The 13,114-nt window shown below is 41.6% G+C and overlaps 1 protein-coding gene across 4 annotated transcripts in view; it reads left to right on the forward strand.

Annotated features, from left to right (window-relative positions):
• The first annotated feature begins 4,258 nt into the window (after positions 1-4,258).
• rab6a (RAB6A, member RAS oncogene family) overlaps positions 4,259-13,114 on the forward strand; it is an 83,525-nt gene continuing 74,669 nt past the window's right edge. Inside the window, exon 1 of one of the 4 annotated variants that reach the window (XM_052025988.1) lies at positions 4,259-4,661. In XM_052025988.1, the coding sequence (XP_051881948.1) occupies positions 4,592-4,661 (70 nt within the window). In that variant the 5' untranslated portion in view covers positions 4,259-4,591. The remainder of the gene's footprint in view (positions 4,662-13,114) is intronic. The other 3 variants (XM_052025989.1, XM_052025986.1, XM_052025987.1) reach the window with 3 other exon arrangements.

The raw sequence follows: 13,114 nt of genomic DNA on the forward strand, positions 1-13,114 counted from the left end.
CTAAAGGAAGCTACCTAGGGATATTTACAACATGTATGTGGCAGTATTTGAGGTTGTAGGAGGTCACAGACCTTAGTGAGGCCTGACTTGATGATGCCTAATCTGCATAAGATAAGAGATGAGGTATCTTTATTAGTCACATGCACATCGAAACACACAGTGAAATACTTCTTTTTGCATAGAATGTTCTGGGGGCAGCCTGCAAATGTCACCACACTTCTGGCACCAACATAGCACGCCCACAACTTCCTAACCCGTATGTCTTTGGAATGTGGGAGGAAACTGGAGCACCTGGAGGACATTGCTCCTCAAAGAAGTCTAGCTATGGGCATGGATCCCTGTAAACTCTGGATGCATTAGAGATTGGGTAATGCTGTTCTATGCAAGGTGCATGAAATGCCATTCTCCTGTGCATGACAGATATATAAATTGCATCATGGATGACTCGTGCCCAGAAAAGCCTGCTCAAATTTCCTGAGTCACATGAGATCATTGTTGTTGCATGTTACTTCAGGAAAAATTAATTTGCAATTAAAATTCTGGGTGCTATATCCTAATATCGAATCCAAAACAAATTTATCTGCTGTCTGTCCATACTTACTTTCTGCTTTCTATCTTTTTATCTCTTACATATAGTCGATTTACCAATCATCTTTTTCATACCACAGGCTTCCATTTTCTGCCTACCAAGTGAACACTTTATCCAAACCCTTTGGAAAATCTACATATATATCCATAATCATTCCATCTAGATTTTTAGAAGAATTGATAGGGTAAAGAAAACTTTATCTGCTGCTGGCTGAGTCTAGGCAAGGAGACATTATTACCTTTAAAATAAAGTTAAACTAAGGTCGGAAGGTTTGATGTTTGTCGGTAAATGTTGACTTCACCTCCCTCTTATGGAATGACAAAAAATTTAAGTCATTAATAATTTGAATTTATTGGTGTAACAGAAGGCTTGTTTTTCCTGATAAATGTTATGTTAATACCAAATTAATAGAATGAATTAAATCTGGTATGATTTATTGATTTAGGCATATTTACGTTTTACATTTAGGTAGCTGATATTAGGCATGAATAAGCCGTCCTCAGAAATTTATCTCGATCTTTTGTCTGCTACGTGAAGGATGGCAACAGGTCCACAATAAATCCAACCTCAGTGCAGCCTGATCTCAAGTAAGGCTACCTCATTGCCTTAACACTTTTGCCAATCTTTCCCACCACAATGCTGCTCCTCAATTCCAACAAACTTCCAACTGGAGTGGAACTGACCCACAGGACAACTGGGAAACTGTTCAACCTATTTCACCCCCACTCCAGAACCAAGGTCACTCCAAACTCAGCCATCAAGCTGCAGTGCACAGATAATTCTTGCATATATGCATGTTCAGAGACTGAGCCCCAACTTATTGTCAACTCATTCACTTAGCATCTGCAAAACAGAATTCTTCTGCCAATCTGACCCTGCTGTGCAACAACACCCCCAATAACAAATGTCTATAGGGTCATAGAGTACCACAGCATGGAAACAGGCCCTTCAGCCCATCTAGTCCATGCTGACCAGATCTTCTGCCTAGTCCCATCTACCTGCACCCGGACCATATCCCTCCAAACCCCTCTCATTCATGTACCTATCCAAGCTTCTCCTAAGTGTTACAATTGAACCCGCATCTACCACTTCTGCTGGCAGCTCGTTCCACACTCGCACCAAGCATTGAATGAAGAAGTTTCCCCTCAGATTCCCCTTATATATTTCACCTTTCATCCTAAACCTATGTCCTCTAGTTCTAGTCTCACCCGACCTTAGTGGAAACAGCATTCACCCTATCTACACCCCTCATAATTTTGTATAGCTCTATAAGAGCTCCCCTCATTCTCCTGCACTCCTAACCTATTCAACATTTCCCTATAACTTAGGTCCTCAAGTTCCGGCAACATCCTTGTAAATTTTCTCTGCACTCTTTCAAGCTTATTGATATCTTTCCTGCAGGTAGGTCCACAATGAAACACTGGGGAAACATAGATCATTTCTCATAACTAGGTAAATACTTCTCAACAAAGGCAGCCAATGTTATCATCTTCATTGCATCAGCATAGCATTTGACAGTTTGAGGAAAAGAGTGCATGAAGATCAAGAGCTCAGACCTGGCACTAAGCTCATGGACTATTGGGCTGCAGTGATCCCTACCCTCATGCATGCTGCTGAGACATGGACTACCTCTAGCAGGCATTTCAGAGCAACGGAGAGATACTACATAAGCTGTCTTCACCAAATCTTCAAATCTATCGGTAGGATAAACAAATGGATATCAGCATCTTCTCTCAGGCCAACATCCCCAGCACTGCCCTAACTACACTCTGTTAGCTCTGTTGGGCAGGCTATGTGTTTGCATGATACCAGAAGCTTGAAGCAGGTAATCTAATCTGAGCTCTGTCATGGCAAAACATTTCCAGGAGGACAGAGGAAACAATTCATATATGTTCTCAAAGTCTCCTTGTGGAAGTGTAATATCCCCTCTGACTCATGGGAATCCCTGGCCCATGACTACTTGTTGACGTAATAACCTTGTGGATATTTATAAGGAGCACAGAGAAGCCCAGAGCAAATGGTGGAAGGAGAGCACTATCTCCCAAAATAGCTCTCCCCCCCATCCCTGTCAGGCAGCATTTGCAGGTTCCATATTGGCCTCATCAGTCACAAAACACACGGAACTGCAGAGAAAGCATGTCATCCTTGACCTAAGAAAATTGCCTAAGAAAAAGAGACACAAGAGATTCTGCAGATGCTGGATCTGCAGAAATGCTGGAGGAACTCAGCAGGTCAGGCAGCATCTATGGGGGGGAAATAAACAGTCGACATTTCGGGTCGAGATCCTTCAACAGGACCAAGAAGAAGAATCTGCCCCAACATTTGATTTTGTGCAAATATTAAAATTCTACCAAATAAAACAAAATGCCTGAAAATAAACAGTAATTGTAACTGTTGAAATGTTATTAATAAAATTCTAATTCTACCAAGCCAAGATAAGAGGCAGGTTGTTTTGAATGAGAACTAAGAAAGGATGATAGAAGTGCAGAACAGTCTGCTGCAGATTAAAATGGATACTAGTTCAAATTCAAATAAACAAACTGCTGGGGGAAACTCAGTGGGTCAGGTGATATCTGTGGAGGCAAAAGGATAGTCAACGTTTTCGGTTGAGACCCTGCATCAGGACTACTCCACTGCAAAGTCTCTTCAACGTAAGCCCACTTTGAAGGAGTTTAATACTCTCCTCGTTCAAGTTGTTTTTTTAATCTGAAGCTGATTTATTTTTTGGCAACCAAAGATATTATGGAAGGTGAGGTCACAATGAGAAGATATAGTTATTATAAATACAGATATACAATTGGGAGCGGGAGTAGGCCAGTCAACCCTTCAGCTCTGCTCTGCCATTCAATAACATCGTGGCTGGTCTAAATGTAATCTTAGTTTCTACTGAGACAGAAGAAATTCTGCAGATGTTGGAATCTGGAGCAATACACAAAAAGTGCAGGAGGAACTCAGGTCATGAGGGAAATAAACAGTCGACGTTTCGGGCCAAGACCCTTCATCAGGACTGGAAGAGGGCAGAAGCCAGAATAAGAAGGTGGAGGGAAAGGCTATTTTTTTTCTTAGTTTCTACTGCCAGGTAACTTTTGCTTATGAAGAATCTATTTCTGCCTTATGATCAGCCATTCTCCCAATGAATGGCAGGATTGAGCTGATGAATAGTCTACCTCATTTTCTAATGTGTATTGTCTGATCTGGGTCACGTAGGATGCATGATCTCTTCTTTGTTCAGATATATTTTCAGTTCCTAGATTTCATTTTCTCCTCTCTTTCTGTTTTGCGTAACATGTTTCATTCAAGTCAAACTGACACCAACGATAATGCACCATTTATGAATTATGAATCCATCACTTGTGAAAGCGTTTATTCTCTGAAAGCCATCATAGGCATATGTCTAGAAAAAAGAAACGTAGTAAATTGCACGAATTGCAATTAAATAGATGACATATCAGAAAACAATAAAAAAATGTCTTGTCGTGGTACATTTTGCAACACTCAACCCACTCCAAAAAAACAGGGCAAAGATCCCTGCGTGACAGGTGACGTCACCCCGTGGGTGGGATGGTAACGTGGCGTTGCGCGTCTGCGCAGGTCACTTGCGGATCAACCAAACCGGACGCCTGTCCTGCCTCCCTCCCTCGCCGCCGATTGGGTGGATGACGAAAAGACGTCGCGCAACCCGGCCCGCTCTCCTTCGGTTCATTGGCCGGCGGGGCTGCCAGTCACGTGGCTCCCTTTTCCTCCACGGGAACAGGAAGCCATTTCCCGCGAGCAGGTTAGGTTGTCAAGCAGTGGTTCGTATAGTAACCGTGAAGGAGTGAGGCGGGTTTTTTTTTGTGTGTGAGGCTCGTTCAATTGACGGTGGATAATTTAAAATTAAAATATAGCCGGTAGGCGCAGTCGCTTGCGGTTAGGCTTAGCGGTAACTACGTTTCGGCTGCGAGTGTTGAAGGAGGAGAAGAGCTGTTCAGTTGTTTTAAAATCCTCTTTCTCTTCCGCGCCATGACTTCGGGAGGCGACTTCGGGAACCCGCTGCGGAAATTCAAGCTGGTGTTCCTGGGCGAGCAGAGCGGTGAGTCAACGGCGCGGGCAGCTGGTGGAAGGGGGGCCGCCTCTCTCACTGGGATGACTGGCAGGCTGCATTGAGTTGTTTCTTTCCCCCCAGCCCCCTCATCCTCCACACCTCCCCCCACCACCCCCCAGACCCCCCCCATCCTCCACACCTCCCCCAGCCCCCCTATCCTCCACACCTTCCGCCACCACCCCCCACAACCCCCATCCTCCACACCTCCCCCCACAACCCCCAGCCCCCCCAATCCTCCACACCACCTCCCCATCCTTCACACCTTCCCCCCCCCCACAACCCCAGCCCCCCCATCCCCGTCCCACCCCACCACACCCCCCCCCTCCCAACTACCCTGCGGACGCACCTTCGACCTGAGGCCTGGGGGATGGGGATGCGAAGGGAATGAAAATGAAGACGCTCTAGAGAGAGAAAGAAAATCATCTGTATTTTTTTCGACAGGGTTTACTGCATGTTGAAAACCACACGCCAACACCGTTTTAAGCAATTTTTTTTCACAGCCTCCTGTGTGTTGACTGCGTTCATTCTACCTTCACTGCCGAGTTTTATCTTTTTTTTGAATCTTGCATTAGTCTTTTGACGCGGGAGGACATCGATTTTGTGATAGTTAATCAGCGTGTTTCTCTTCTTCTCCCCCCCCCCCCATCCTTCAGTGTTAAAACCCACTTGCATTCATCCGCATTGTCCTGCACTCTTGCTGTGCACTAAATTACTATTGACTAACCTTGTTTACAAAACAAGGGCGTTTTCTTTTAATCTGGTTAATTTCCTTGATCATAACTAGTCTCAAATCAAGAACTTGGATTTTGGCAATCTGTTCAGCAGTGGTGCATGAAAAACGCTGGAAGTGATTTTTTTTATCTTCCAGAATCAAGACAGCCGGTAGTTGATTGAAATCTGGCCTACTAAGCAATGTAATGTTGTAAAGATCCACACAGCCGCAACTTGAATTGTTTTTTTTTCTCTAATTTAAAAGCAGGCGAACCCATAATTTCCTGTAAATTAAATCAAGACGATCGAGTTTTACAAACCATTTCATTGAAATTCAGCACGGATAATTTGCATTTTGTCGGCGCACGAACTGGGCAAGAATCCCACTGATTTCAGTATATACTGCGAACATCGATTATGTAGCACCGTAAACCTACATTTAATAGTCAGATTAACTGGGAAGTAAAAATTTCTCTTGGTCTCAAAAGTGTGTTTCTGAAGCATAACATTTACGGGTAGCAATTAAGATTTGATTTCGATAAAGCTGGTATATGATGGAGATGGGTTATTGATTCGCTGGTAGAGATCGTCGTTTTTTTAATTTTGATTAAACGGTATCTTGGGTTTTGTGCATTAACGATACAGACATGTTGCCGTCAGCGATCTTGAGTAAGAACAATTCTGTACAATTAAGGCATAGCCTTGATCATGAATCACCTTTCCGACAATTAGTATGGTGATTGTTCTGAATGCCCATGATATCCCCATTGGTGTGCTTTTGTTTTTAGTTTTTTGTAGTATTATGTCCCTGAGAGGTGACCATCCCGATATAAATTGTTAAGGTAATGAAAATTGCACTGGAGAGGTATTGTGGAAGAAAACAATGAAGGGAAACGTTGACTCGTTACCTTGATTAAAAGAACCCAGATGAATGGAATTTGGGCGTGGTGAGGCAGTCTGCATCAGTCACAGTACAGAATACAGTAGCGCAGGTCGATATTGACTGCTTCTGGACACGAAAAACTAACTACGACGTGTCGTACATCAATGTGTCCTCGATTTTGTATACCATTGCAGAAGATTGGTTTCATATACTGAGGCATCTTAAAATCGCTATTTAAAATTTTCATGTTTATTGTACTACTGCAATATGCAATTTATCTAAATGATTTGTGGAAACAACAGACTTCATTAATTTTATCATCATACTGTTTGAAATTCCAGGTTGAGCTACCCTGCCGTTTTTGAATAAATGATATTTGACTGAAGACTGTACCATTGCAATCTAAATGTTTTTATTAAATCATTTTAAGGAAATGGTGGGGTTGGGATGGAGGAAATTGGGTGAGTAACCAGACATTAGAAGCCAATGCTGGGAATACACGGCATGTCAGGCAGCATTTGTGAAGAGAGAAACTAACAATGCTGCGGATTAGTTTCATTAGAGTAACTCCTGTCTCTCCAGAGGTGTAACCTGACCTGAGTATTTCCAGTACTTTCTATTTTCAAATTTCCAGCATCTGTAGATTTTTTTCCTTTTGAGGTGTGTAAGCAGTTGTCTTTCCCTCTATCATTGTCAAATTGAGTTCAGCTGGAGTGCTTGTATGATGGAGCCTCAATTTGATTTGTGCTTTAAAAAAAAATCTTTTTAAAATTTGTGTATATAAACATTAATATGAGCACTGCTCTCAAGTTGTAAGGTGATATAGAATAGTTGCATGCAATCATTTACTATTTATATAAAGGTTAATATACTGGCACTGAAGCCATTCTTTCTATGCAAGTTGTTTTTTTCCTCCTGAAAAATATCTGACCAAAGTTCAGAAATTGAGAAAAATAACTTCTCACACAAGTTCTATTAATACCTCTCAAACAATGAGTAAATGGGGAATTGCAAAATATGGTGTTATGAACAGCAATAACAAATGGGAGCAGAATTAGGCCATTTGCCTATTGAGTCTGCTCCACCATTCAATCATGGCTGATTTTATTTTTCCCCCTCAACTGCATTCTCCTGCCTTTGCCTTTTCCATGTAACCTTTGACATCCTTACTAATCAAGAACCTATCAACCTCCACTTTAAATGTACTCAATTCAGAATTTGGCTTGGCCAGAATGGCATCTTGGACCATGATGTCTCTTTTCTGTGGAAGGCAGTCCATTGGTGGTCATTCCAACTTCCTTAAGAAAGGAATCCATACTAATAATTTGGTTGTAGCTTCATGAAAAGGAAAACCTAACTTGTGCAGATATGTCATATACAACCTTTATCTCTTTGGCCCTCAAAGCTGCTAAGACCCACATTTAAAATTTATTTGAATGTTCCTGAATCCCAGGCAACTGACTGATTTGTTTGTGAACAATATCCACTTGTAGTACTGAACGCAAGATTAGCTATGCCTCCGGCCAAGCTGTTTGTGCCATTACAACATTGACATTTATTTGACAATGTGGAAAATTGGCAAGGTATATCCTGTCACAAAAAGCAGGACAAATTCAGTCTGGTGTATGACTACCCAGTTAGTATATTCTCAGTCATAATTGAAGCGACAGAGGGTGTCATTTATGCTCTCAAATAGCATTTACTCGGCAATAACTTCAGTGCCCATTTTGAGTTGCTCATCCTTGGTCAAACGTGGATCAAATCACTGAAACCCAAAAATGGGGTGGAAAGTACTTCCCTTGTCATCAAGGAAACATTTGACCTTGTGTGACGTCAAGGTGCTCTTATAAAACTAAAGTTAATGGACATCAGGGAAATACAAACCAAGAGTGGGAGCCATACCTTATACAAAGGAAGATGGTTATTGGTCAATCATCCCAGCTTCAGGAGTTCCTCAGGGTCAACCATCTACTGCTGCTTCATTAATGACCTTCTCTCACTGTCAGAAGTTGCAACCCCTCAAAATGAAGTAAGACCTAGACAAGGATCAGACATGGGTTGATAAGTGGCAGGTAATATTCATGTAATTCACAATGGGCAGTGATCATCTCTACCAAGGGAGTTTAACCACTTAACTCTTGACATTCAGTGGCATTGCAATCAGCAAGTATCATTGTCAACATCCTGGGAGGTTACCATTAGTGTCAGAGTCACAAGATAGAAACAGGTACTTTGGCCTGACTATGTGTGTGCTGATTATCAAGTAGTCTTCTATATAATCCCATTTACTGGCACTTTAGTGACCCAAGTGCTCATCTTGATACTTTGATGTTGCGAGAGTACCTCCCTCCACCAACCCCTTGGGCAGTGCATTGCAAATTCCAACATTTGGGTGAAAAACAATAATTCCTTGGATTCCCCTCTCAACATTTTACTCTTTACCTTAAGCTTGTTCTCTAATTTCCCTAATGAAAGAAATATTTCCTACTATCACCCTATCTGTGTCTATCATTTTGTATACCTTGTTTCAGGTCCCCACTTGCCTTCCTCCAAACCCAGCCTATCCAGTCTCTCCTCAAATGAAATTCTCCATCCCAGGCAACAGCCTGGTGAGTCTTCTTGACACTCTCCAGTGCAATCATGTCATCTTTGTATTGTTGCAATTGGGGCTGCACATATTAGTCCAGATATGACTTATTGGCCAGAAATTCAACTGGACCTGTCACGTGCTTTCTCTACAAGAGCAGGTCAGAACTGAATCTCCAGTGACTTTACTGGCTTGCTTTTTGACACTCCAAAACCTTTCCACCATCTTCAAGATGCAGAGGTTATAATGTGATATTTGCCTGAATGAGCACCACTAGAATCATAGCCATACTACATGGAAACAGGCCCTTTAGCACATGCTAATTTTATGGTAATCCTATTTTATTCTCCCCACATTCCCATCAACTCTCCCCTCAATTCTGCTGCTCCCCTATGGGCAAGTTACAGTGGCCAATTATCTACTAATGAGGAAATCAATGTGATCATGGGAGAACATGCAGATTCCACACAGGCAGCACACAGCTCTGGATTGAACCCAGGTCACTGGAGCTGTGAGGCAGCAGCTCTACTAGCTTTGTTGCTGAAACACTGAAAAAGCTTAAACATCCAGGATAAAGTAACCATCTTGATAGGCTGCCTATTTAGCATCCTAAATGTCATTCCCTCCACCACTAATGCAGTGTGTACCATTTATAACATACAGGTTACACACTAAGGCTATCTTGAACAGCACCTTCCAAACCTGTGATCTGTACCACTAAGAAGGTGTACCACTAAGAAGGTGTACCGCTAAGACCTGCAGGTTCTTGTCCAAGTCCTTTGGATTTGGAAATGTATTAGAAGTTATGATATTTGCATTGTAAATTCCCTCATCGCTGGGTTTACATCCTGGAATTCCCGCCCAGTATCATTGCAGAAAGGCTGCAGGGTTTCAAGAAGGTGACTTGTCACTAACTTGTCAAGGGTGTTTATGGATGGGCAATAATTGCTGGCTTTGCCAGTGATGCCCACATTCTAAAAAAAAATGGATGAGAAACACTGTACAATTACTATCTTGTTGCAATGTTGGAAGAGCTATTCCTAAAGCCCAGTAATGGCTATTTTTTTGGGTGTAGTTTTTGTCTATATCAACCTGGCTGAGTGCAAAACATTTTTCTAGAGGAAATGTTCATTCAGCACTGATCATACTTTAAATTTACTTTCATAGTTGAATCTGAAGCTCTTTGGAGCTGCTATCACAATTTTTTTTATCTTCAGCATTTGAGGAATGAAGCCTAATAAGTAATATTTAAATTTAAAATGACTTTTTATGGACATCTTAATGTTAGCAGCCCTGTGAGCAGCTCTAAATTTCTATAATTCCTGCAATTTGAATTTAGTAATGCCAAATGTGGTCTTTCTATGGCAGGTGTTTAATCTTGCTAAAAGTCATCTCCATAACATAATTAAAATTTAAAAGGCTTCAGAACTAATTAACAAGTATTGAAAAATAGCAAGACATAGGCTTGTCTGAAGCTTGCTTTTGTCTCTAAGTAACAATAGATGCTGAATTAAGGGTTGTGACAAGCACTGAGGAAGAAAACAAAACCCAAGTTCTGTCTGCCAGAAGATAATGGTTTGCTCAGTACAGCTTTGGTTAAGCCTTGTCACTTGACCATCCTTTAGGGTGATGTGTATGTAAACAATTTTTTTTGTGACAAGATCTGAGGAAGATTTGCACCCAGTCTTAACCTGTCTTCTGTTTTGCAGATGCTGACCTACTTATTGTGCATCTCCCAGTGTTTTCTATTTTTGTTTTAGTTTCCAGATTTTATATTGGATGTTATTTTTTTCCCTTGACACATAAAAAGGTATTTTAGGAATTGCTTTCAAGTGCAGTATACCAACTTTCAATTTATTAGTGCATATCTTCTGGAATTCAACATCTAACACATGAATTATCTTTTAGCTTCATCCTAAAATCCTGCTTATCGTCTTGGATTTAGTGATGAGTTGTCCAGTTAATTGGTTGCTAAATCTGGATTGGAACTCCTGTGACATTTTTTTCAACCATTAATGTCTTGCGCATATTCCTGAATCCCTTTCATACCAATTTACATTTCAATGCCTAGGAATAGATACTGGATCCTTTGGATGCTGCATCCTTTGTTTTTAATCACACATGTTACTTGAGTTTTGAAACTGGAATGTTGTGAATGCTACATTATTGTTCACATTTGATAGGGATAAACCTCAGTTAGTGTCACTTAAATGGTATGAAAATTCCTAGAAACCGAAAATAACTAGTGAATACTTGAAAGGATAAATGAGGACAGTTAACATATGTTGGTGATGTTAAACTAATAATCTTGATTTTTAAAAAAAATCAAGTGGATGTACAAAGGGAATTCTATAGATGGAGCATATTACACCTTAAAGATCACTGCTTCATTATCTTCTTTTGTTCTCTAACTCTCATGGTATGTGAGAATTGTTGACCATGTTATTTATTGCCTATTCCAAATTGCCTTTGAGTAGGTGGTGGTAGTGATAAGTCATCGACTTGAATTGTTGCATTCTTTGTGTTCCAGAGTGGTTTTAAGGAGTTTCAGGAAATTGACCCAATAATGCTGGAGTGACTTTGTATTTTAGGCTAGTCTATACTCCTGCATTGTAACCTTTCTCTTTAGGCGATGGTGATCACACATTTAGGAGGTGGGCTCAGAGAAGCCTTGGTGAGCTTCTGCATTGTATTTTGTTGATTGTGCATTGTTTAAGGAGGTGGATAATGTACAGGTTGTTTTGTCCTGTATGTTACTGATTTGCAAATGGAATTCAACTCCAGGCAGTCACCACAAAAGATTTCCACTTCTGACCATTGGCAACAGGATAATTGAGGAAGTAGTTGAAGACAGTTGGGTCTACAGTACCTCCAAGAGGAACTCCTTTAACAGTGTTCTAGAGCTGAGATGATGATAATTGTCTTTTGTGTTGGTTTTGGACTGTTTTCCTCTACTTTGAAGGTAGAGCGGTGGATGTTGACAACATGGATTGTAGTAAGGCATTTGACAAAGTTTCTCATGGTAGGACCATCCAAAAGATTAAGATGCATGGGATCTGCGGTGACGTGGCCATTTGGATTCAGAATTGATGTGCCCATAGAAGACAGAGGGTAGCGGTCAATGGGTCTTATTCTGGCTGGAGGTCTGTGACTAGTGGTGTTCTGCAGGGGTCCATACTGGGACCTCTGCTGTTTGTGATGTGTATAAGTGACCTGTGGATGGGTGGGTTAGTAAATTTGCAGATGGAGAAAAAATTGCTGCCTGGATTAGAGGGCAGGGGGATTAAGGAGGAGTTGGACAAACAAGGGTTGTTTTCTGCACCAGAGGTTGAGGGGAGAGATCTGATAGCAGTTTATAAAATTATAGGAGGCATAGATACAGTAGACAGTCGGTATCTTTTTCCCAGTGTTGGAATGTCTAATACTAGAGGGCATGCATTTAAGATGAGAGGGGGAAAGTTCAAAGGAGATGGGCAGGGCAAGACCTTTTTTTTACGCAGTAGTGGGTGCCTGGTACATGCTGTCAGGAGTGGTGGTGGAGGCAGATACGATAATGGCGTTTAAGAGGCTCTCAGGCACGTGAATATGTAGAGAATGGAGGAATGTGAACCATGAGAAGGCAGACGGGATTAATTTGATTAGCTTGGCACAACATCATGGGCCGAAGGGCCTGTTCCTGTGCTCTACTGTTCTATGCTCTTAAATTTTACTAAAATTCTTTTGTGCCTTGGGCAGTGAAACACCCCTTTCATCACCTCTGGAAATTGGCTTTTTTATTCATATTTTGAGACACAGCCATCTGGAGTCAAAAAGCCCAAACTGAGCATAGAACAGAAACAGAAAAACCACAGCACAATTCAGGCCCTTTGGCCCACAAAGCTGTGCCAAACATGTCCCTACCCTAGAAATTACTAGGCTTACCCATAGCCCTCTATTTTTCTCAGCTCCATGTACCTATCTGACAGTCTCTTAAAAGACCCTATCATATCCACCTCCACCACTGTTGCCAGCAGCCCATTCCACACACTCACCACTCTGAGTAAAAAAAAACTTACCCCTGACATCTCCTCTACATCTACTCCCCAGCACCTTAAACCTATGTCCTCTTGTGGCCACCATTTCAGCCCTGGGGAAAAAGCCTCTGACTATCTACCCGATCAATACCTCTCATCATCTTGTATACCTCCATCAGGTCCCCCCTCATCCTCTGTTGCTCCAAGGAGAAAAGGCCAAGTTCCCTCAACCTGCTTTCATAAGGCA

Source organism: Pristis pectinata, chromosome 11, assembly GCF_009764475.1.
Source record: "Pristis pectinata isolate sPriPec2 chromosome 11, sPriPec2.1.pri, whole genome shotgun sequence".
Taxonomy (NCBI): Eukaryota; Metazoa; Chordata; class Chondrichthyes; order Rhinopristiformes; family Pristidae; genus Pristis; species Pristis pectinata.